This window comes from Rhinolophus sinicus, chromosome 4, assembly GCF_057876585.1.
Source record: "Rhinolophus sinicus isolate RSI-liver-muscle chromosome 4, RSI-T2T, whole genome shotgun sequence".
Classification (NCBI taxonomy): domain Eukaryota; kingdom Metazoa; phylum Chordata; class Mammalia; order Chiroptera; family Rhinolophidae; genus Rhinolophus; species Rhinolophus sinicus.
The window spans coordinates 8,130,335-8,151,617 of NC_142504.1; the positions used below are offsets into that span (position 1 = coordinate 8,130,335).

Consider the following 21,283-nt stretch of genomic DNA (forward strand, 5'->3'; position numbering starts at 1 on the left):
TAGAGCAAAAGTCAGCAAACTGTGGCCCTTGGGCCAGATGCAGCCTTCCACCTGTTTTTGTAAATAAAGTTTTATTGGAATGCAGCATACCCATTCATTTACATGTTGTCAATGGCTGCTTTCACACTATAATGGCAGAACTGAGTAGGCACAACGGGAGACAAAATGACCTGCAAAACCTAACACGTTTACTGTCTGGCCCTTTGCAGAAAAATTTTGCTGGCTCTGTCTTGGTGCTAATGTGTTAGATACAATTAGCTGAGCACGTGAAAGGTGTGGTGAGAGCCAGAGGAGGGCGCCATACACAGAAGGCTAACACTTGACCGATGAGTAGCAGTTGATCAATAAAGACCATAGAATAGGAAGAAGAGCTTCTGACAGGACCTGGAGGTCCAATGGGCCCACAGGTGGTGAGTGAAGTGGGAGAGGCTGGGGCGGTCGGTGGTGCCCTGTGGAGGGTGACATGAGATAGCGACAGTAGCCTGTAGATCAGCATTTCCCAAACCTGACCAATCACTGCAGCCATTTAGGGCACTTATTAAAAATAAGGATTCCAGGGATCTACCGCAAACCTACCCAAACAGGATCTGTATTTTAGAGAAGCTCCTCCACGTGATTCTGGGATACACTGCTAAAGATGGTAGGGGGAGAGTGAGGAGGCAGGTCGCTGGACAGAGGCTGCGACAGGAACCCAGGGATGTCATATGTGCAAGCTGGAAGGATGGAAGCAGCGAGGTTTTGTGGCCGCTTCTTGGTAGACGGTGAAAGGGGAGAGGAAGAGGAGATCATTTCATATGAGGGACATAGTGGGGAGTGAGAGCCCCATTCAGGCCTGGTGCCCTCGTGACGACTTCCCGTGTTCTCACCTCTATAGATTGACGATGGACTTTGGCCTTCCTCCAGAGTCAAATGCTGGATGCCACATCTCAAAAAAAAAAAGAAAAAGAAAAAGAAAAAGAAAAACTACCTCCACCCCAGACAAATGGCAGCCTGACTGATTTAGAAATGACCAAACCTTTACAAACCCAATGAAGGTATCAAAGGGTCGACCTTTATGATACGCGCCCTTGTTGCTTGTTTCTGACCCTCAGAAGAGTTATTTTCTCTGTTTGTGAAAGGATTTGTTTCACTGGCCTCACGAAAGAATTGACTTGTGATTATCTTTGTAAGAGCAGGACATTTTAAACTCTTGTTTTCTCACTTTTATGAAGTTGGGTACAGTTCTCCAATCACTCTGGAAATAAGATGAAGGAATTGAATTCGGTAGGTAACGTGCAGCTGCACAATGTGTTTTCGTTTGCTGCGGGACAGTTAGATGAATGGATCCCTCAACTCATTCACTGAATAAATAAACCATAGGGTTGGAGCTTAAGCAATAAATAATAGAAAAGGGAAAAGAAAGAAACTAAGAGGCGCTGACAAGGTAACAAAATAATAAAAAGAGCTATTTTCAGGCAAAATGATGAAAAATTATTGTCTTCCAGTCTGTTATGTTGACTGGTCATATTTTGCTAGAATTCTTTATTTGACTATTTCTTCCCTGCCCCGTAAGTTATTGAACTAGCATAGGGTCAAAGATGAAATGCAGCACCTCTTCCCTGAAAATCACTTATTTAGGTCAAGTTGAAGTTTATATGTGCATTGAACAGGCATCAGCCCCAGAGCTGAGCAATTCTTGTTACTAGTCTGCATGTATGTAGTATGTTCTAAGCTGCTAAATTTGGGGGTAATTTATTAGAGCAACAGGTCACTGGGATACTTGGTGTTTTGTTTGGCTTGCGGGGAGGGGGTGTTTATCTTCCCTGTACACAATAGGATGAATTTAGCCTTGGAGTTTCGCACATGGCATCGCTAATGCTTAAACTGTTTTTCCTCCATCCCTCTTTGTCTGGTCTCCTCTTGCTAACCTGATGGGACTCATATTAGATAGCGTTTCTTTCAGATTCCTTCCCTGAGCCCCACATGTGGCATCAGTGTCCCTTCAGTGGCCTGACACAATACCCTGGACTTTCCTACCAGTACCAGGGAGCGCTAACTTGTATTGAGCACTTGCAATTCCAGTCTTTACACCTGGATTACCTTTCGAATCCAGGGAGATGGTGCTGTTATTAGCCCATTTTGCACATAAAGAAACTGAGACACAGGGGAAATAAGGAAAGTCTTCAAGGCTACCCCACTGGGAAGTGTTCACTGTCTGTGCCCCGCTAGATGCTAGCTCCATGAAAAAGGAGCTCCCAACAGCTTAATGCAATGGTCAGCAGAGTACCTATCACAGGCTAGCGTGTAATCTCTCTCTCTCTCTCTCTCTCTCTCTCTCTCTCTCTCTCTCTCTCTCTCTCTCTCTCTCGTGAATTATACAACTGCAGGAACCTCAGCGTGAGCCTCATTCCAGTGCTCTTAGCATTCTGAAGTTCACAAATCAAACTCAGAGAGTTAAACTACACCCTTGAAGTTGTCTATTGCAAAGCATTCGCTCGTGAGAACGGTGCTGCCTGACCTAGGTAAGCCTGAGATTATACAGGCAGACGCCAGAGGATTAGTGCCTGCCCCATCTCCCAGAACGCCATCTGCCAGGCCCCGTTGAAAGACAAACCTCCAGACCAGCAGTGCGCGCTGTTCTCCGTGGTTGCCTTTCCCCAGCGCATGTCAGGCCAGAACAGGCCCTGGGAATACGTGAGTGGGGTATGTCCACAGGGGTCTGTGTAGGGCCACACATCATTGCAGTGTGTATCCCCAAAATAGCCATTCTACAGTATTCATAAGTTATGCATGACTTCCATAAAAGAAAAACAGAGGAGGAAAAGATGGCAGCGACTCTCGGGTTGTCTGTGGATTTCTGAACATTTTACCCAAAGCAATGTCTTGGAGACCATCCCCCCCCCCCCCCCCCCCCCCGAGCAGGCAACAGGGAAGCCTCATTTTCAACAACTAGCAAACCCAGCATAGCCAACATGGTGTGTGATTCTGTGAGATTTGGCAGCTTAGGGGGCAAGCAAGGGCCAAACACAAGAGAGCTATTAAAGCTGAGGTTCACAGTGCACCATGCCTACTGGAAGCCTTTCCCTTTCTAGTTCTACCAGGACCTGGGTTCAAATCCCAGCCCCCACTAGTTACCAGCTCTGTCACCTTCGCACATCACCCAAACTCCCTCTGAGTTTTGTTCACCAGTTTTCCTGGCCCTGTGCTGCCCAGTGTCAGGAATTCTGCCACCAACAGAAAATATAGAAATCCTCCACGGGCCAGAACCAGCAACAGGAGGTACCAACATAAAAGGGTCTTTTTCAGTACCTCTAATTAGGTTGAGGCACAATCATTTAATTTCCAGTTCCTCTGAGGTCTGGGTTCTTTTTTGTGAGGTAATGCCCAGCGTCTTATACCTGGTAGTTGCTCAAAAACTGTTGGTGGAAGGGAGAGAGAAAGAAAGGGAGGGAGAAAGACGAATCCCTGCCTCACAGAGTTCTTGGATGAAGTTAAATAATGTGTGTGAGTTTCCTACCTCAGTGCCTGGCATATAAGGGAAACTCAGTATTAGTTCCCTTCCCCTCTCTGGCTCGAAATGCAAACGTTATCTGGGAAATATAACACATTACAGCATCACGAATGGGTATACATTCATTTACAGGATTTATCCACATTTCAAAACCTTTAGAAAGGAATGGGACCAGAGCAAGAACGTTTGTGTGGGGGTCAAGAAGGCCCCTTAAAGTTTCTTAATTTGGTGTTTTTATAAGAAAATATACTAAGGTAGCGAGGGTGGAGGGGGCGTTTGAGGTGAGGAGTGACCTCGGAGGCAGGAGGCAGGTGTGGTGGCCCTGTGAGGATGGAAGGGCATAAAGCTAGAGGAAAGCCACCTGTGGGACCGATGAATTGAGGCAGACCAACAGGACTGGGAGCCCCGTGGCCCCCGTGCTGAAACCAGGTAGCAGGTGTCTGATTCCCAGGCCTTGAGACTCTGGCTCTATTATCAACAGATCAACCTTAGAGCTATTTGCTTCTTTGTGTAAAAACAACAAAATCTTTCTGCTTTGACAGTTTAGTTCCTGGGAAATAAATTTTTAAAAACGCTTATGTAACTGATGATGATATTTTTTATATCCTTTGCCATCAGCTGTTAGCTGTAGGTTCCTCCAACTGATTTTGTACTATGTGAAAATAATCAGTGTGGGTCTAACCAGTAAGAGTCTGAGAACAGGGAATACACTCGGCAAATTGTCCACAGCGCTGCAGGGGGGTGGGGGAGGCTCAAATATAAACAGTGAAATAAAGACACCAAGAATATTCCCTTTGTCACTGGAAGATTGGCAGAACCAGACGAATGTGTGCTTGATGTCATTGTTCTTTCTCTCACTTAAGAATGTTTTAAGAAACCCAAATTGAAGTTGCTTGTGGAAGCTGAGGTTTAAAATATTCCCAAATCCAAAGAGTCGTATTTACTAAATATTCATTAAAAATGAGAACCAGGGGGCTTTCCTGAGGTATAGACACACACAAACATACACACAAACACACACACTCAAACACAGAGAGTAATTTTATATGAAAATATGACACCAAAATAGTGTACCCATGCCACTGATGACATAAAAACACTGGATGAAATCAGGAGAAATTTGGAAGCAATGTGGCAGTTGATGTAATAATACTCATTTAGTTTCTGATGTTCTTTACAAATTTGGAAGCTTTTTCTCAGTAAATATTAAGTCTTCGCACATATGTACATTTAAGGTACGTTTAAGATGAGATTCCTGAGAACATAAATACTCAAGAGGAATAAGCAGGAGTCGATGAGGGAAATCTTAATTTGTATATTTCCTGCCTGAAATGCCAGAACTATCTTGGATATAATGTTCCATGAATAAGGCGTTCTGTGGTTAATGTGATATGACTTAAACATTCTCTTTTCGCTAAGCTCTATAAAACCTTTGCTATTCATGGCTGTTAGTTCTCATTTTTATCTACTAAATTTACTAAGGAAGAAAAAATAGGTTGAGTCTTCCATTTGTCTGCCCAAATCTTTTTTTTATTATTATCATCTGGCAATAAAGTTCACTCCTCTTAAACTGGGACAGTCCGCTTGGAAATGGACAGTAGATGACCTGCCCTAAATATGATGCTTTACATAGTGTAGGGATTCTATTTGTCAGCCTGCACCTCTCAGTGTCTTTTGATCCTGCCAACAGCCCTGTGGAAGTAGGCAGGGTAATAATCCTCAGCATCGGAGATACTGAAACTGAGACCCATGAAACGACATCTTCCCTGATTTGACACAGCTAGGAAGAGGAGGAAAACCTCGCCATAACACCATAAGTGAAGTCTAAAATATGTAACCTGGAGAACGTGGATTTGCACTATTTCAAGGTTAATCAAATGACCAGGAGAAACCTATGCAGCTGACCGACCTTCCTGGGCCCTCTGGGGCTCTAACTGCGGGATGCAAACCCACCTCAGTCTCAGCTGTAATTCAGCACCAGCCGCTGTCCACTCCCCCTAAAATCCTGATGCGGACAATTCCAGGGCTGGGTGGGACTTCTTGGAGAGCAACAAGGAGTCCAGGGTTCTCCCCAGTAGCTGAAACCCATTTCTTCAGGTTGATCCAGAAAGACTGAAGTGGGAGAACAGTGGAGGCATGGAGACCTCACTTCCCAAGACAGGCTTGCTGGCTATTTCCTCTCCTGTCCTATGCCTCCCTCAAAATCTCCTGCTTCCCCACCGGGGACATGAATTTTGTTACCCACTCCTGATTGAGCATGGGGGCTGGATGGAGTATGGATTCCACTTCTAACGTGTTGTATCCAAACCACGGTGTTTTACTGTATTTGTAGAGCCGAACCTAGAGGTCAGATCTCCTGATTCCTGGAGCAAAGCCGTTTCCCCAATGTGCAGGCTCACTCAGAACTACATTCCCCTCCGTTATTATTCCAGGCTGCAGAGGGTGTCACACACACCTCTCTATGCCAGCAGCTTCTTGTCTAACTTCTCCCTGTGAAAGGAAGATGGGGCCCATCCGGAATCAGAAGCCTCGTTCCATACCCAGTTTCCCAAATCTGGGGTTTGCCATTGTGCGCATAACTGAGAAAAAGGTGAGAGAGTGGTGTGGGGGAGTTTGTATTGTTCTTTAAACATTTAACATGTTTTACGGGTTGCTAACTTATTTAACACAGCTCATTAATTCTGCCTACATCTCACAAGCCACCTGCTTACTCACTATCTCGGCTTAACACATCTCATGAGTTTCATCCATTCTGTTTGTTTTTCTCGTCTTCTGTAGAAGACTTGCTACAGAAGGATTCTCAAATCCTACAGCAAACACACAAGCAGAAACACGTAGGGAAAAAAATAAGATTAAAAAAACAACAGAGAAAACATTTGATTTATAGTGGCAGGAGAAATAGAAACCAAAACAGAGAGGAAGTGAGTCACAGTGATGGTGGGGTTTTGAGCAGAAAGCAATGGGTGCCTCCTGCTAAGGGGGAATTGCACGCCAGTCACTGGAATTGCATGGCCTTCAACATTGAAAGTGCATGCCCCTGTTGGATGGACGTGAAAGCCTCAAGTCCTTCTGTAATGTTATTTCAAAATTAAACGTAAATTATAGATAATATCTAAAGGCAAATCACATCAAATCTACCATAGCATTGAATATAGTTTCTCAAATGGCATGTGGTCTTGCCTCCTGCTCACTTCCTCTCCTTGCTCTGCTTTCTAAAGTAAATTTGAATCCGGACTGTGAGGGAAGGAAAGGTCACACTTCTCTCTCATTATCTACTTGAAAATGTATCTTTATTGGTGTGTTTTTCTTCCTGATTCCAAAAAAGTGCATGTTTGTTATACAAATTCAAATACTGTTGTAATACAATGTGGAAATGGTATCCCCCGAGGGCAGGCACGTGAAGGAGATGACCCTATACACTGGAGATAAACTGCTTCCTGAAGCCAGACATTGAGGTGTCCTGTCAGCCAAGGCAAAAAGGGAACATTGGCTTTCAGAGTTTTTATCCAAATTAGGATTCCCAGGTAAAATACAAGATACCCAGTTAAATTTGAATTTCAGAAACACAAAGAATAATTTTTTTTTAAGTATGTCCCAAACATTTCGTGGGATATACTTATACCAAAACTTATTCCTTGTGTATCTGAAATTTAAATGTTTGCATATTCACTTTTTAATTGTGGTAAAATACACATAACATAATATCTACCATTGAAACCAATTTTAAGTGTGCAGTTCAATGGTGTTAAGTATATTCACGTTGTTATGCAGCCAATCTCTAGAACATTTTCATCTTGTAAAACTGAAACTGTATACTAACAAATTCAACAGCAACTCCCCATTCCCCCTTACCCCTGCCCCTGGCAACCACCTTTCTACTTTCTGTTTCTATGAGCTCAACAAGTCTGGAAACCTCATGGTTTATCCCAGATGACATTTATGAAAGAAACAATAAGGGGACACAGCCGATAACATTTTTCTTCTCTGATTTTGCACAAGCCATAGAAATGTGGTTCAATGAATCCTCATTTTGTCAGCACTCTATGTGTGAAGTTTGTGCAAGAGCCACAGGGGGTCTGTGAGCCCTTTGAAATCACAGGCCATGTTGAGTATATGTACATCTTTTATGGGGAAAGGAACCATAGTTAGATTCTCAAAAGTGTCTGAGACCCCCAGGAAGTCAGGACGCACTATCTATTGACTGAGGGCATAGCTTTGAACTCAAGAAGCCATCTTTTCTGAGGGCTGGGGTACTATTGCTTTTCAGGCAATGGATTTCATGAATGTCTGAACTAAAATATGGAGAAAAGCTCAGTGAATTTAAAAGAGTGGAAAGTTTACCCAGCTACTGAAACAGCCCTTTCAAAGGAGGGATGAGTATGATTTCCCACGTGTTCGCATATTCCATGGACGCAAATAGAAGCCAGTTCATGTCTGATGTGGCTCTTCATGAATTTTCTGGTGATGGTTAAAGAGGCATATGCTTTAAATGCTGAAGTCCCTTTAAGAGAGAGATTAAGAAAGAGAGATGAGAGATGGACACACAGAGGAGAATGGCTACGCAGTGAACAGTCTTACTCTCTGCAGAAAACAAATGACCATTTTGACAATTACCACTTTATTTTTTCTTTAGAAATCCTTCTTCAATTTACCAACAGCTCTTACCAATGAGCTCAACTGGCCCCAGCTCTCTGGCGCTACCGGATTTCTGAACTCTCCTAGTAGGTATGTATGTTTGCACACTCTCAAACATTTCAATACCTGTATCTATGTAAAAATAAAGCAGGATATGGGGCTTGCTCCCAAGATGCTGAGGTGAGAATTATTAAGATTACTTCTAGAACATGGTGACATACAACAAATGCACCGCTGACAGTCAGCCATACAGTGGGAGAGGATGCAGATTGTACTGTATCCGTGCTGACAGGGAGGGGGTATTCCTGACACAGGTGCTCTAGAGTTGACCCTGGATGGAAAATACTCAAACACATCACTACATTTTTCTGTGTCAAGGGACAAAGAAGTTAACTTGAGTGTTTACTCTCTGAAATTAATATTTATAAAGGTAATGGCTAAATTAATAGGTAAGTCTCAAGGCCCTGGAGTCACCCTGGCTCTAATGCTGTAAATGAAAAGGTAAACACAATGCGTGGAGTCTAGTGACACAAAAACCAACTTGCTGTGTGTGACTGTGTGTGGATTCAGGGCCCGGGAACAACCGTTCATAATGTTAGCACCCCATTTTTATTTAATGGAGGACATTGCACATCATGAATAATTTGATATCTTTACTTATTTATTTAAAAAATAGCTATTAGATACTTGCTACCAAATCAGGTAGTTTTATAGATGTTTTCTAAAGCATCTCTAGATGTTTTAAAGGTAAATAAGGCTTGTCCCATCTCTACAGTCAATTATAATCAAGTAGGACAGATGAGATAAATGTACAAGTGATAACAAGACGAGACAAATGTGCCCAAAGACGACTGTCAACACAGAGCCACAGGGTTCCCTGGAGAAAGGATTCATGGAAGTCGTCAACAGACACCTCCTTTGGGGTGCTAGGCAAGGGGCCCACATCCCAAAGGATTTGGGGAACTGGGGCGATGAAAGAGACAGAGAAGAACCTAGGGTAGATAACCAACCTTCATGAAACCTTACCAAGATTTATGTAGGAATCATCTGTGATTATTGGGAAAACAGAGGAGACATGTTTTCAAAAGTGGGTGTAGGTTTTCCAGTTTAATCATGTAAAAAGAATTCGGCTTTAGTGTCATTAGTGTCATTAGTGTAATAATACTAACGGGACCGATACTGGAGATAGTAAAACATAACCTTTGCCAGGCATTCACTGTATGCCAAGCGTTTTGCTGTTCTATGGAGATTTTTTTCATTCCATCCCTTTGTGAGGTCGGTGGTATTACTTTCTGCTTTTTGCAGTTGAGGAATCTAAGGGTTAAGCAGACAAGTTAAGAAACTTGACCAGGATCATACATTAACAAGTGGTAGGAGGTGTCGTCATGAAACCTTGGGTCCTATTTTACCAGACAGTCGTTTGGTGAGCAAAGGCCCTGCTAGTGCACAACTCCCGACCTTTATGTGTGTGTTCACTCTGCCTGCAGAACGCGGCTCCTGTCGCTCTTGCCCCTTTATTTGAGAGCGTAGCTAGGAGATGGGGAAATGACCGAGAACCAGCGAAGCCCCACCCATGTGGGGGTGTGGCATGCATTGTTTCAGATGTCAATCATGTGTCTGTTATTCCCTCCCCAAACCCCCCATACTCCCAGCAGTCTGGGGCCCCCAGAGCCCCACCTTCAGCTCATCTTTCCTCAGCTACAGTTGCTATTGTTTTTGTCACCTGGAATATTACCACATCCAGAGACAACCCAGCTAAAGCAACATTCTAGAAAAGAGAGTCTTGTTTATCTCCCCACTGTCAATGTTGAAATTGAGAAAATAATATTTAAGCGCCCTCCATCCAATCCAGCTATGTGTTAAAATCCCGAGGAGTTTCTGCACATCAAGGTTTTTATGGCACTAACAAAAGGAATTCATTATGAATGAGACATGCATACAGTTTATTGCACTTTTAATGGTGCCTACATTTACATATGAACCCTATAAAATCCATCCATCCTTTGACCTAAAGCCTCACGAAGTTGCCAGAGAGGAAATAGCAGTCTGATGTTTAAAATTAATTACCAAGTAGCGTCAATCTTCACTGGAGTCAGAAAAGAATGAAAGAGGAATCCACTCACCAGTTAAAATGGTGAAAACGTGTTTCCTCATCTCTTTCCACTTACAGCTCACACAATAGTGCCCACATCTAAATCTAATTCCTCCAAGCACTCTCTACCCAAACTTAGCTCCTGTTCCCAAGCAAAATGTTCAGTGGTGTTTAGTTTTTGTTGGGGGTGACAGGTGGAGCCAGTGTCCCTCTTCCTTTCTGCATCTGTCTGCCCTCAGACCAGGGGCTACTCCCTCATCAATGCGAAATCCCACGTGCCCTCTCATCCTCCAGCAGTTTCCACTGGTCCTCCCATCAGAGCCCAGCAGGCACACACGTCTTCCTTGGAAGAAAGGCAGTGGGGTGAAAGGAAGAAGAAAATCTGCAAGTCTTCAGACATGTGTGGTTTATAATTTTATATTCTCCTTAGAAGAGAGATTCCGACATCTTCTCACAAAGGAAGCGACTGGTCTAGGTGTGCGTATGTGACAATCATCTGTATCCTGAGCTGGGCTGGGCTGCTTTCACACCTTCTTGTACTGGGCGCTCTATTGCTGCTTAGAAAACCTTACTGACGGCCTATGTGACTTGCTCAAAGCTCACTCTAGTGTTGCCTTTACCTGTTGTATTTCTAAGATACACCTCCCCTGCGGGGTGTTTCTCTCTGTGTTTTGGGGTCCCAAGCTCTCTAGCTGTCCCCCTCCCAGGGCTCTTTGTGCCACCTGTTTCTGTGTACTCTGCCTGTGATCCCTGCCACTCAGCTGGGATGGGGAGAATATATTCAACTCCTTTTGATAGAAAAGAAAATTCTGTGTCTGGAATCTGAGTTGCAGTGGATTCCCCCATGAATCAGAAACACAGCAGCCTGACACCCCTGTGTGTCCCCCTTCAGTATGTCCCTCCCAGCAATCGTTCCTGTTAAACTAGCTCGTGTACTCTCTTGAAAACTTTGCCTGCGGATAATCTATGCTAGGCCAATCTCCTTCTTAAAAGAAAAAGAGTTCTAAAGTGTGTGTAATATATATATTATAAGTGTATTATAATATAAGTGTGATATATATATACATATATATATATATATATATATATGTATATATATATTAAGGCGAGATTAGCATATAAAGGAGGTTCTCTTCGGGTGGAATCAGGAGAAGAAAAAGAACACTGACCTAGAAGCAGCTTTTGTGACAGATGTGGTCAGCTTCCCCGGGCATTTTAAGCACGTGTCCCTGTGAGTCCAAATGCTCATTAACACGGGATAGAATTTATGGGCGACTCTATTCAACTGGATCTCTACAAAGTGCTTCCTGCCATCTGAGATCAGCTGCCTGCTTTGGGTAGCAACAGTGTTCTTTGGAAAATGTACCTTCGATAGCAAAAAGATGCAGTTGGGGAGAAAAAAACGATTGCTTTCCTTTCCTTCCTCCATTACTCCCATCACCCCCCTCAAAAAGTAGTATCTCCTGCACGCGATGAATGGAACGTAATTGAAGTTACATGCATGCATCAAACACAAACCTAATCCCTCAGTTTTATAAATCTTCTGTCCTTCAGTTCAGGTGACATAAACGAAGTCTGTTCTCTCGACTCTTGGGCTTCAGAAAATTCAAAAAGCAATATCCCTTAAAACCATGTGGTTTGTTTTGTTTTGTTTTGTTTCCAGTGTGATTCAGAAAGCAACTGAGTTGGTCCAAGACAAAAAAACAAACAAACAAACAAACAAAAAACCTCTGTGAGGTTGGTAGCTTGGGGGCTGAAGCCTGATAACAGGGAGGAGAACTATTAGCTATAAGTGAGAAGAAAAAAAACAATTTTTAAAGACTAAAAATAGTTATTTGTGTTCAGAGCATCTTCAAAAGCAATTAATGGAACGAGAAAATCCTATTTAAGTTAAAGAAGCGAGGCCCAGTAACACATGTAGGAGGGGAAACAACACCAAAACTTCAGGAAGGAAGGGCTTTAGTGTAAAGGCAGCGTCTGCCATTGCAGAGCCCCATGAGTCGGGGTGAAGGAGGAAGAAGACCATTGGCAGGTTCAAGGGCTCTGGTCCTGTGTGCCCTTCGGCAGGACGCTTAGCACCCCCGGACCTCATGTACGTGATGACGCTGATGCTCCTGGCGGTCTCTGAAGCTCTCGCCAGTGTTCAAGCACAGTGGCTATAGGGCAACACACTGCTGAAGGCCACCTCCTACTGTGTGATGCTGCTTGATTTAGGAGCATTGGAGGGAACTGTTGGGGAGAGATGCACCTGCTTCTCCCCACCAAATATGCTTGTCTCCCCCCCTTAACCAGCTGTGCCTTGAGACAAGATATAGCTCATTTTGTCGGTCGGAGCTTGAAATGTTCTAGGAACCGTGTTTCTCTAGGGCCAGGGTGACTGTGCAGTAAAGGTGGAGCCGAGTAAGCCCTGCACTAGGTGACACTGGGTGCTTGACCAGCTGTTAATTAAATGGTCCATTATTGTCCTTATGTGCACTGTGTCCTCCAAGCAAACCCCAGGAGGGAAGCAGGGGACTCCAAATCCTTAACAAAAAGAACCACCTGGACTGAACCACATCTAACTTGAGCATTTGTGGTTGTCCAAACCCCTTTCTTCTGAAAGTCAGTGCTGACTGGGGCTAAAGGATAGAGAGGTGCTTCAAAGCTGCAGGCAGAGGGAACTGCAGGGAAAATGGGCCAGCAATCAGAGCTTTAGAGAAAAAGAAATTTAAGTAAGCAGCTGAAGTTAGCCCTAAAATGTCATGCAAGTGAAAAGAACCAAAGCAATTACCAAAGTGACCACAGCAAGCCAGGGAGATGAGCGTGAGATCAGTTGGTCCGCAGAAGTGGGTGCAAACTAGATGGAATTTTCTCGAGTACGTGTTGTTCCTTCTGCCTCTGGCTTAAATTTGCTATTTGGGGCCAGAAGCATAGCAAATGCTTAGAAAGAAATAGACAAAGCCATTGTTATAAGTGGCACAGTAATGCTGTTTGAGGACATTTAAACACATGTCTATGATTAGAGGTGTCCTAGAATCTGAGTGTTAGAGGTTATCTATTCTCTCTGACCCAGTAGAGAACAATTTTGAAAAGCAGCGTATAACTGCACACCAAGTCACATGGGGCATTCAAAACAGAAAATTGGAGAGACGGGATTTGCAGCTCAGATTTGCTAACCTAATTTCATGTTAAAAAAAAAAAAGAAAGACAAGTACTAAACACTAATGGGCTTAATAACCTTATTAAATCCATTATTCAAAAATTACATGTGATATAATTGCAAATGATTAGCCATCTTATAATTATACTTTGCAAAACAAATAATTAGCCAGAGAGTGGGTCATCTAAAGTTGGTGAGGCTGACGGGAGGGAGATATAGTCTATGTCAGTGGTCCATGGACCCCTGGGAGGGGGCGTCTCTAAAACCCTTTCACGGGGTTCACAAGGTAAAAACTATTTTCCCAACAATGCTAAAACAGTATTGGCCTTGCACTGTGTAGCCATTTGTACTGATGGTGGAAAAGCAATGGTGGGTAGAGCAGTCGCACCAAACTACATTTGGGGTCACTGTGGCCTTCACACACTCCTGGCTTAAAAAGAGGGGGGAAAGGGGACTTCTTCCCTTGAAAACGTTGCCTATGAAGCAGAAAAACATCATTAATTTTATTAAAGTAAGTACACGATTTTTTGGATAATTTCATCTCATGAAACGGGAAGTATGCATAAAGCACTTCTGCTACATACAAAATATGATGGTCGTCTTAAGGAAAAGCACTTGTGTGAGTGATTTGAGAGCTAAATTAGTCAGTTTTTCATGGAACACCAGTTTTATTGAAAAAGACTTGAGTATATGGTAGGTATTTTATCCAAAACGAATGAAATGAGCTTGTCACTTAAAGGAAAACAAATGATAGCATTGGTTGCTACTCATAAAATTTGAGCTACAAAGAAAAATTTGAATTTTGGATAACTTGTATCTTCTACCATAAACTTGACAGCTTCCTAATACGCAAAGACTTTTCCAATGAGATATACAATGCTAGCAACAAATACAATTTTTAAATATTGTATCATAAAATGTATCAACATTTGGAATATCTGCATAACTCAGTGAATCAATGTTTTCTAAATGACCAATGCATGATATATAAAATCATGCATGGGTGAAAGACCCATTCAAAGTACAAGATAGACCAATGCATTTTAAACAAGGTGCAAAGAGATCATTGATATAATTTCAGATTCAACATTGCAGCTAGTCAATCTTTAAGAAACTACTATTTGCCAAGTTTTGGTGTAGAATTAAAGAAGGGTATCCAAAGTTATCTAAAAAGGATATTAAGTCTACATCTGTAAGACTGGATTTTCTTCATCTACTTCCACGAAAACAACATATGACAGACTGAATGCAGAAACAGATAGGAGAACTCAGTGGTCTTCTATTAAGACAGACATTAAAGAGATTGGAAAAGTGGTAAAACAATGCCAATCTTCTCACTAATTGAAGGTAGGGGTTGAAAATAAAATACATATATATATATATATATATATATATATATATATATATATATAATGTATATATTTTTAAAAGGAAAAATGTTATTTATGTTAACATGTAATGGGTATTATTATTATTTTAAATGAATTAACAATTAAATGTTCTTTCAAATTTTGAAGTTCTCATTTCCAATATATAAATATTCACCACTATAACTCACATAAACAAAATCTCTCTGGGTTTCTCCATAATTTTAAGAGCGTAAACCAGGCCTAAGAGCAAAAAATGGAGAACTTGGGTTCCCAGGAGTGAGTGCAAAAAAGAAATGTGGCTGAGGACAGAGGCTGGGGGAATGCCAACACGGATGGGTTTGGGGAAAGAAGACAGAAACAACAACCCTCAAAGTAGGAAGAAAAGTGGAAGGATTTAGTGTCCTGGAGGCCAAGTGACGAATGTGTTTCCAAGGCCAAATGCTGCTCCAGGCAGAGGAAGAGGAGGCCTGACTCTGGCCCCTGGGTGGGTATGCAAGACGGTGACCCTGGGGACGCTCTGACCAGAAACATGTCTCTGGGTGGAGATGGAAGCCTGATGGGAGAGACTCGGTTCAGGAGGTGATGAAGTAAATGCAGGTGAGCAGAAACGACTCTTTGAACAAGTTTCCCTAGTAAAGGGGGCAGAGCAATGGGGTGGTGTGATAGGACGTGGGGCATAAAAGATCAGGGAGACATTTGTAGATGAGAAATCCTACAGTATGCCTGTAGTGAACGGAAGATCCAAAAGAGAGAGAACGGAGGATGCAGGAAGGAACAAGTTCCTAAAGAAGGCGAGAAGGGATGGAATGCAGGCGCCTGGTGTGTCACTGGGCTTGGGCAGGAGGGACCATCCGTAGACACAGTGGCTCAGCCGAAGGACGCGTCCCACCATATGCTGACAAATCTCTCCACTTGCGAGTTCCTCCTTGACTCTACTTATTTTTCAATTTTTATCTTTTTTAATTTATTGACTCAAATCATGAATATATTTTTTTATTTTAAAAAATACCTGAGGTACATAGACTAAAAAGCCAAACCCTCCCCCAAGTTCACCCCCTTTCCCAGAAGAGAGCCCTGTTATCAATTTAGTGTGACTTCCTCTAGACCCTTCCTTATATGCTCACGTGCATTTATTTGTACAGAAAGAAATGCTTTGTTGGAATTTTGCCACGAATGACGTCATACTGTGTGTGACATACTATGACGTAATGCTTTGCCCTAACAATGCTTCTTGAAGCCTTTTCCATTCTTGTGCAGTTCTGTGTGGTATTTCATAGTATGGTTGTTTTATTCTCCCATTGCTGGAGAGTCCACTCAATTCCAAACCCTCGTTATCCCCCCAAATGTTGCAATAAACATTCTATAGCTCTCTTTATGAATACATGTGATGATTTCTTTAGAAAAACATTGCTGAAACAAATGAGAAACAAAAACTCATAGACACAGACAATAGTTTAGTGGTTACCAGAGGGTAAGGGGGGAAGGGGTGGTAGATGAGGGTAAGGGGGATCAAATATATGGTGATGGAAGGAGAACTGACTCTGGGTGATGAACACACAATGGGATTTATAGCTGATGTGATACAGAATTGTACACCTGAAATCTACGTAACTTTACTAACACCAATAAACTTTAATTTAAAAAAAAATCATTGCTGGATCAGAATGTATCCATTTTTAATTGTTCATAATCCCTCTTGAAGGGCTAGACCAATTTGTATTCTCCCAAGTAATGTCTGAGAAGACTGGTTTCCCCACACCCTTGCTAATACTGGATATTATCCACCTTCTTAATTTTCTCCCATCTAACAATGTTTTATTGTTGTTCTAATATGTAACCTCCTGATTACTAGTGAGGTTAAGCACCACAGGCATTTACCCTCATCTTTGTTTGATCTAGTGACCCCTGCTCATGCTTCAAAGCTCACCACTCAGGGGTCAGTGCCTTTCGACAGCCTCTTCATACTAATCCCCATCTGCCCAGATGATTCTCTGCTCCTTCAACACCATGTCACCTGGCTTGTCATACTGTTGACTCATGGTCACCTCCCACAGACTCTGAGCATCTCAAGTGCTTGCCTGCTCTGTAGCCCTAGCCCCTGGCATAGTAAGAGGCTCCGTAATAGGTACTCCATGAAAGAATTACTGAATAAGTTCATAATGATATCACTTTACATTTGTAGAGTGCCTTACAATCTGTAAACCTCCATCCCTTGCCTTTTCTCAGATTGCTTAAATCAAATCAGATCTGCAGGAATTAACGTTTCAGGGAAAAATGCTACGGACAAGGGAAGAGCAGCATACACTGCATGAATTGAATCACCAGTTGCAGGACGTGATGGGGATAAAAATCAATGCTTTGGACTTAAGCCCTTAGACTTCTAATGTGCCCTGTCATAAGTGTTCTACAAGAAATTGGCAAAATTTATTAAAATAGTAAAATAATCACACAGTCAACAAGTTGGAGAAAATAAGTTTAAAGTCAAATGATCAATGCCATAGTCAGGTAGAAAGAATAAAAGGAGAGCTTTGCTAACAAGTGAATTTGGTCAATAATAGATCAAACAAGCCTCAATTTGTCCATTTGTCCAGAATGATATAATTTTACAATCTAGATTGATCAAAGTGAATTTAAAAAAACCTCTAAATGTCTCTAGTAGAAATCTTGTAACCAACTGAACCTGAGATTTTAGGTCATCTCAATGCTCACCTATAGATCACAGAAATGATTCATCCATAGTCTTCAAAATCTGTCCTGGGAAAACACTAGTTCCACAAGATGTTAAAAGGTGTTACATACATTTTTAAAAGAATCCTAGGTCAAATACGTTTTGAAAATGCTCGTTTGAATGAAGGAAAACAAGTTTATTCAGAATAAGGCTTATCAAAGCCTTTACTTAATAAGCCAGAAAGCTTTGTGTATTTTCAAGGTAGCATATGAAACATTTCCTAACCACAGAACTATGTAGGATCTGTGTGTGTGTGTGTGTGTGTGTGTGTGTGTGTGTGTGTGTGTTTTATGAGACAGAGACACATCTCAAGAAACCAGTGTTTCACAGAGTACCCTTTGAGAAATGGTGTTTAGATTATTAAAACAATTTCTATGTCACAACTGATCTTTTCAGATTTACAAGCATCCATAGCCTTAAATCTCTGTTTTATCAGTTTCATGTGATACAGTTACCCTGATACAGTGGATTAGAATCAAATCTGAGGCTGAGAAAAGCCAGGATGGAAAGAGTTATAACTGTTCCAAGCTCAGAGATGGGCAAAGGAAGGAATCTTGGTGGGAGGTTAACTTAACAGGTAAGAAGCTTTGTCTAGATACAGCACCTCATGAATTATTGAACACAATGCCCATGAGGTCTATTTCCTTGTACTCTTTTGCTGCTCCAAATTCAAAATCTATCATGCTGTCTTGCTGATCTTTTCATGTCTGAACTCCTAGGACCTCCTCTACAGTCAGCCCCACCTCTGCATAATTAGCCCACTGTCAATCTCTCTGGATACACAACAAACCATATTCTGCATGTTTATCCCTCTCGGAGGCTGAAATCTTGTGTGTTCTGTGATGCAGTGAACTAGAGGTTACACAGGGCTCTGGGAGGTGGCCAGCACCAAAAGACTGGAAGCAATTTTAAAGTTCTTTAACTCATCTCCCTGGCCCCATGCTGGCCTGACCTCCATCCACATCAGAAGGAAAACTATCCACCCTTTTCTTAAAACTTCCTAGTAGACCAGATAAAGCCAGTCTAGTCTCTCTGTTATCAGATTTTATCTTAATCTACTCCCCTACCCTAACCCTTCACAACAAATATTACCATTTGTCTCTCACTGACCCTCCTGATAGCCTTCTGAGCCCCAGTGTTTTCTGTGACTTATTCCCTACGAGTCAGCTTCATAAGGCCTCAAAATGTATACCCAAACTAGCTGTGCCTCTGGAGAGAGTCAACAATAGCCTCAGAAACTTCACCAGGACCTGATACGTCACTGTTGCTTAAATAATATCATACTTGGTTTATCCCCCAAATCTCTGATGTGCTAAGCCTTCTGGGAAACGGTTCTGTTGCCTGCCTCCAAGTAGGTTCTGCTTTGAGTCAACATAAGAGGTGATCACTTTTTCAGTTCTAAATCGACCCTTTTAATTTGTCTATATTATTCTTAGTCATGGTGAAGTTGATTAGAGCGGGAGGGGCAGGGGGCTGGTATTAGAAGGCTCTCAGAGAAAGTGTTTTTTTTGTGTGTGTTACCTGAGCCCATGTTGGGGGAAACAATTAGTAGACATCCTGCCTGAGATTTACCCATTTTGAATTTTGGTGTTAGAAGTCAAAATCTGGCCAGTGAGTGTGTCCTCACATGAGAGGCCTGTACTTCCTGGGCCCTGCAATAGACGGAGCCGATAAAATTGGGAATTTAATGTGATGTCCTCCCAAGCCAGCTCCCAAGAAGTGAGGAAGGGAACTCTCAAGTACTCCTCTACTGCGCCCCTCAAATTAAAGGACTGAAGCCATCACCGCTTCTACTAGCCCGTGGGCATGGGAAATCGCACTGGGAAAGCTGAGTCCAGCTCGGCCTTGAGGAGCAAGAGGAGGAGGGTTTAAAACCAGAATGGCCATCACAGTTAGCCTGACTGCACAGTATCCTCAGTGTATCTTTTTAACTCAAGTTCAGCTGAATTAAGATACAGATAACTTTCTATTAAGCAATCTTCCCCGTTTGTAGGCACCCCCAAAACACTGTATTATAAGCTTCTCAAAATACTGTATTGCTCCCTCTATCTTCTCAGGATTCCTGAGCACCCTATGACAAGTTCAGTTCCTAGAATTTATAAGAGAGATTATGTGTTTGACGTGGGGAATGAAAGAAAACAGTATCTTTGATCACATGAAATACTTTCTAGTGTCTAGAACAAAGCCTTAATCCTAAAATTCTAGATGTTATGTCTGGTCAGAAATGTCAGTGAAACTATTCGCCTATGGTAACAATTTCTATATTCTTGTAATGAAACTAACTGTATCCGTAATATTAACATCCACACTATTTACTCTCTGTGAGCAGGGCAGGTGCAAAGCAATATCTCGGTACATAAATTCCATTTTTAGAATTATCAAAAATACATGTATGGCTAAATATTGGTAACAATTACTTTCCCAAAGGAAAATAACCCCTCTTTATTGACCGTGAAATCATTTTCGTATTGAACTCAGATCTAATGTCCATTTCCCATCTGCTTTTTCAAACTAGAATAAAATAGCCAAGGCAGAGGTCACAAACGATGCACTATAGAAAGTATTCATTGCAGCCTTCTGGGTAAGACAGCAGATTGAACCCAGCATTTACTTCTCTCCCTTGAGAGAATGACAGTAAATGAGTTTGTCCACAAGGGCACAGAGAACAGGAAGAGCCAACAGCACAAAATGTTGGAAGCCAGAAAGCAGAAACACAAGTGGTAACTGACGTGGTTGACTCAGGAAAGCTGCATCCTGAGCTAGAAGGAGGGAATGGCAAGAAGCAAGCCAGGTTAAACGGCAGGACCTCCCAGCGACTTGGGAACTGGCTCCGGGCGGTAGCTGCAGAAATGACGGTGAGAGTAAACACAGAGGGTTGGCACAAAGGTTGCTGAAGAAGCAGTTAGATCCTCAGATCCCTTCCCAACCCTACACAGGTGGGCAGGTACCCCTCCCTTATTGGAGTATAAGGCTAGAGGTTTCTTCTTTGGAAAGGCTGAAATTAAGGGCTTCTGGACTGGGAGACACCAGACACCCTACTAAAACCCATGCATGCTGAATGCTGAGGACCACCCACCCCCAGCCCCAGAGGGCTGGGGATCTGGATGGAGACTGGACATCCCAAGAGGAAAGCCCCAAAGACACAGACAGCAAGCATTCCCCGAGAAAGGCCCAGTGAGGGCCACAGTCAGCAAGTCAATCCAGGGGCCCAGTTTCCCATCAGCTTTGAGTTTTCAACCAGTTTCCATTTTTAAATATAAGCCAACCAACAACCCAGGATCATCAGATATCTGAGGGAAACCTTGAATGTGAAAAACAATGTAAAAACAAAGAGAAAAAACAGCTTCAAGAAAACAGACTATAGCTTTGTTTACTAAGCGGAAAGAAAGCTTTAAAAACTCTAATATTCTACTTATAAAAATAACTAAAACTAATGTCTTTGAAAAGATAAGAGAAGGTATTTTATTCATGTAACAAGAACATTATGCTGAAATTAAAGAAATAGTCAAAGAACAAAAGCGATCACTTGGAAATTATAGTAGTGACATAAGATGATTTTCATAGAAAGGTTGAAAGATCAAGTGGAGAATGTCACCCAGAAGAAAGAGAAAAAGACAAAGAGATGGAAAATAGGACAGAAAAACTAGAAAGTTCGATGACCAGTCTAGGTAACTCAATATCCAGACAACAGGAGTTCTAAGAAAAAAAGAAAGGAAGAAATCATCAATGAAGTAATTGAAGAACGTCTCTCAGAAGTGAGTGACATGAAATTTCCAGGTTAAAACTGCCCCTCAAATGTCTAACACTATGAATGCAAACAGAGCCTCTC

The 21,283-nt window shown here is 42.2% G+C and overlaps 1 protein-coding gene across 2 annotated transcripts in view; it reads left to right on the top strand.

The window, feature by feature from the left end:
- AOAH (acyloxyacyl hydrolase) overlaps positions 1–21,283 on the top strand; it is a 133,723-nt gene that overhangs the window by 66,288 nt on the left and 46,152 nt on the right. For both annotated transcript variants that reach the window (XM_019726325.3, XM_074341003.2), the window contains exon 12: positions 8,124–8,215. In XM_019726325.3, coding sequence (XP_019581884.3) covers positions 8,124–8,215 — 92 coding nt within the window. The remainder of the gene's footprint in view (positions 1–8,123; positions 8,216–21,283) is intronic.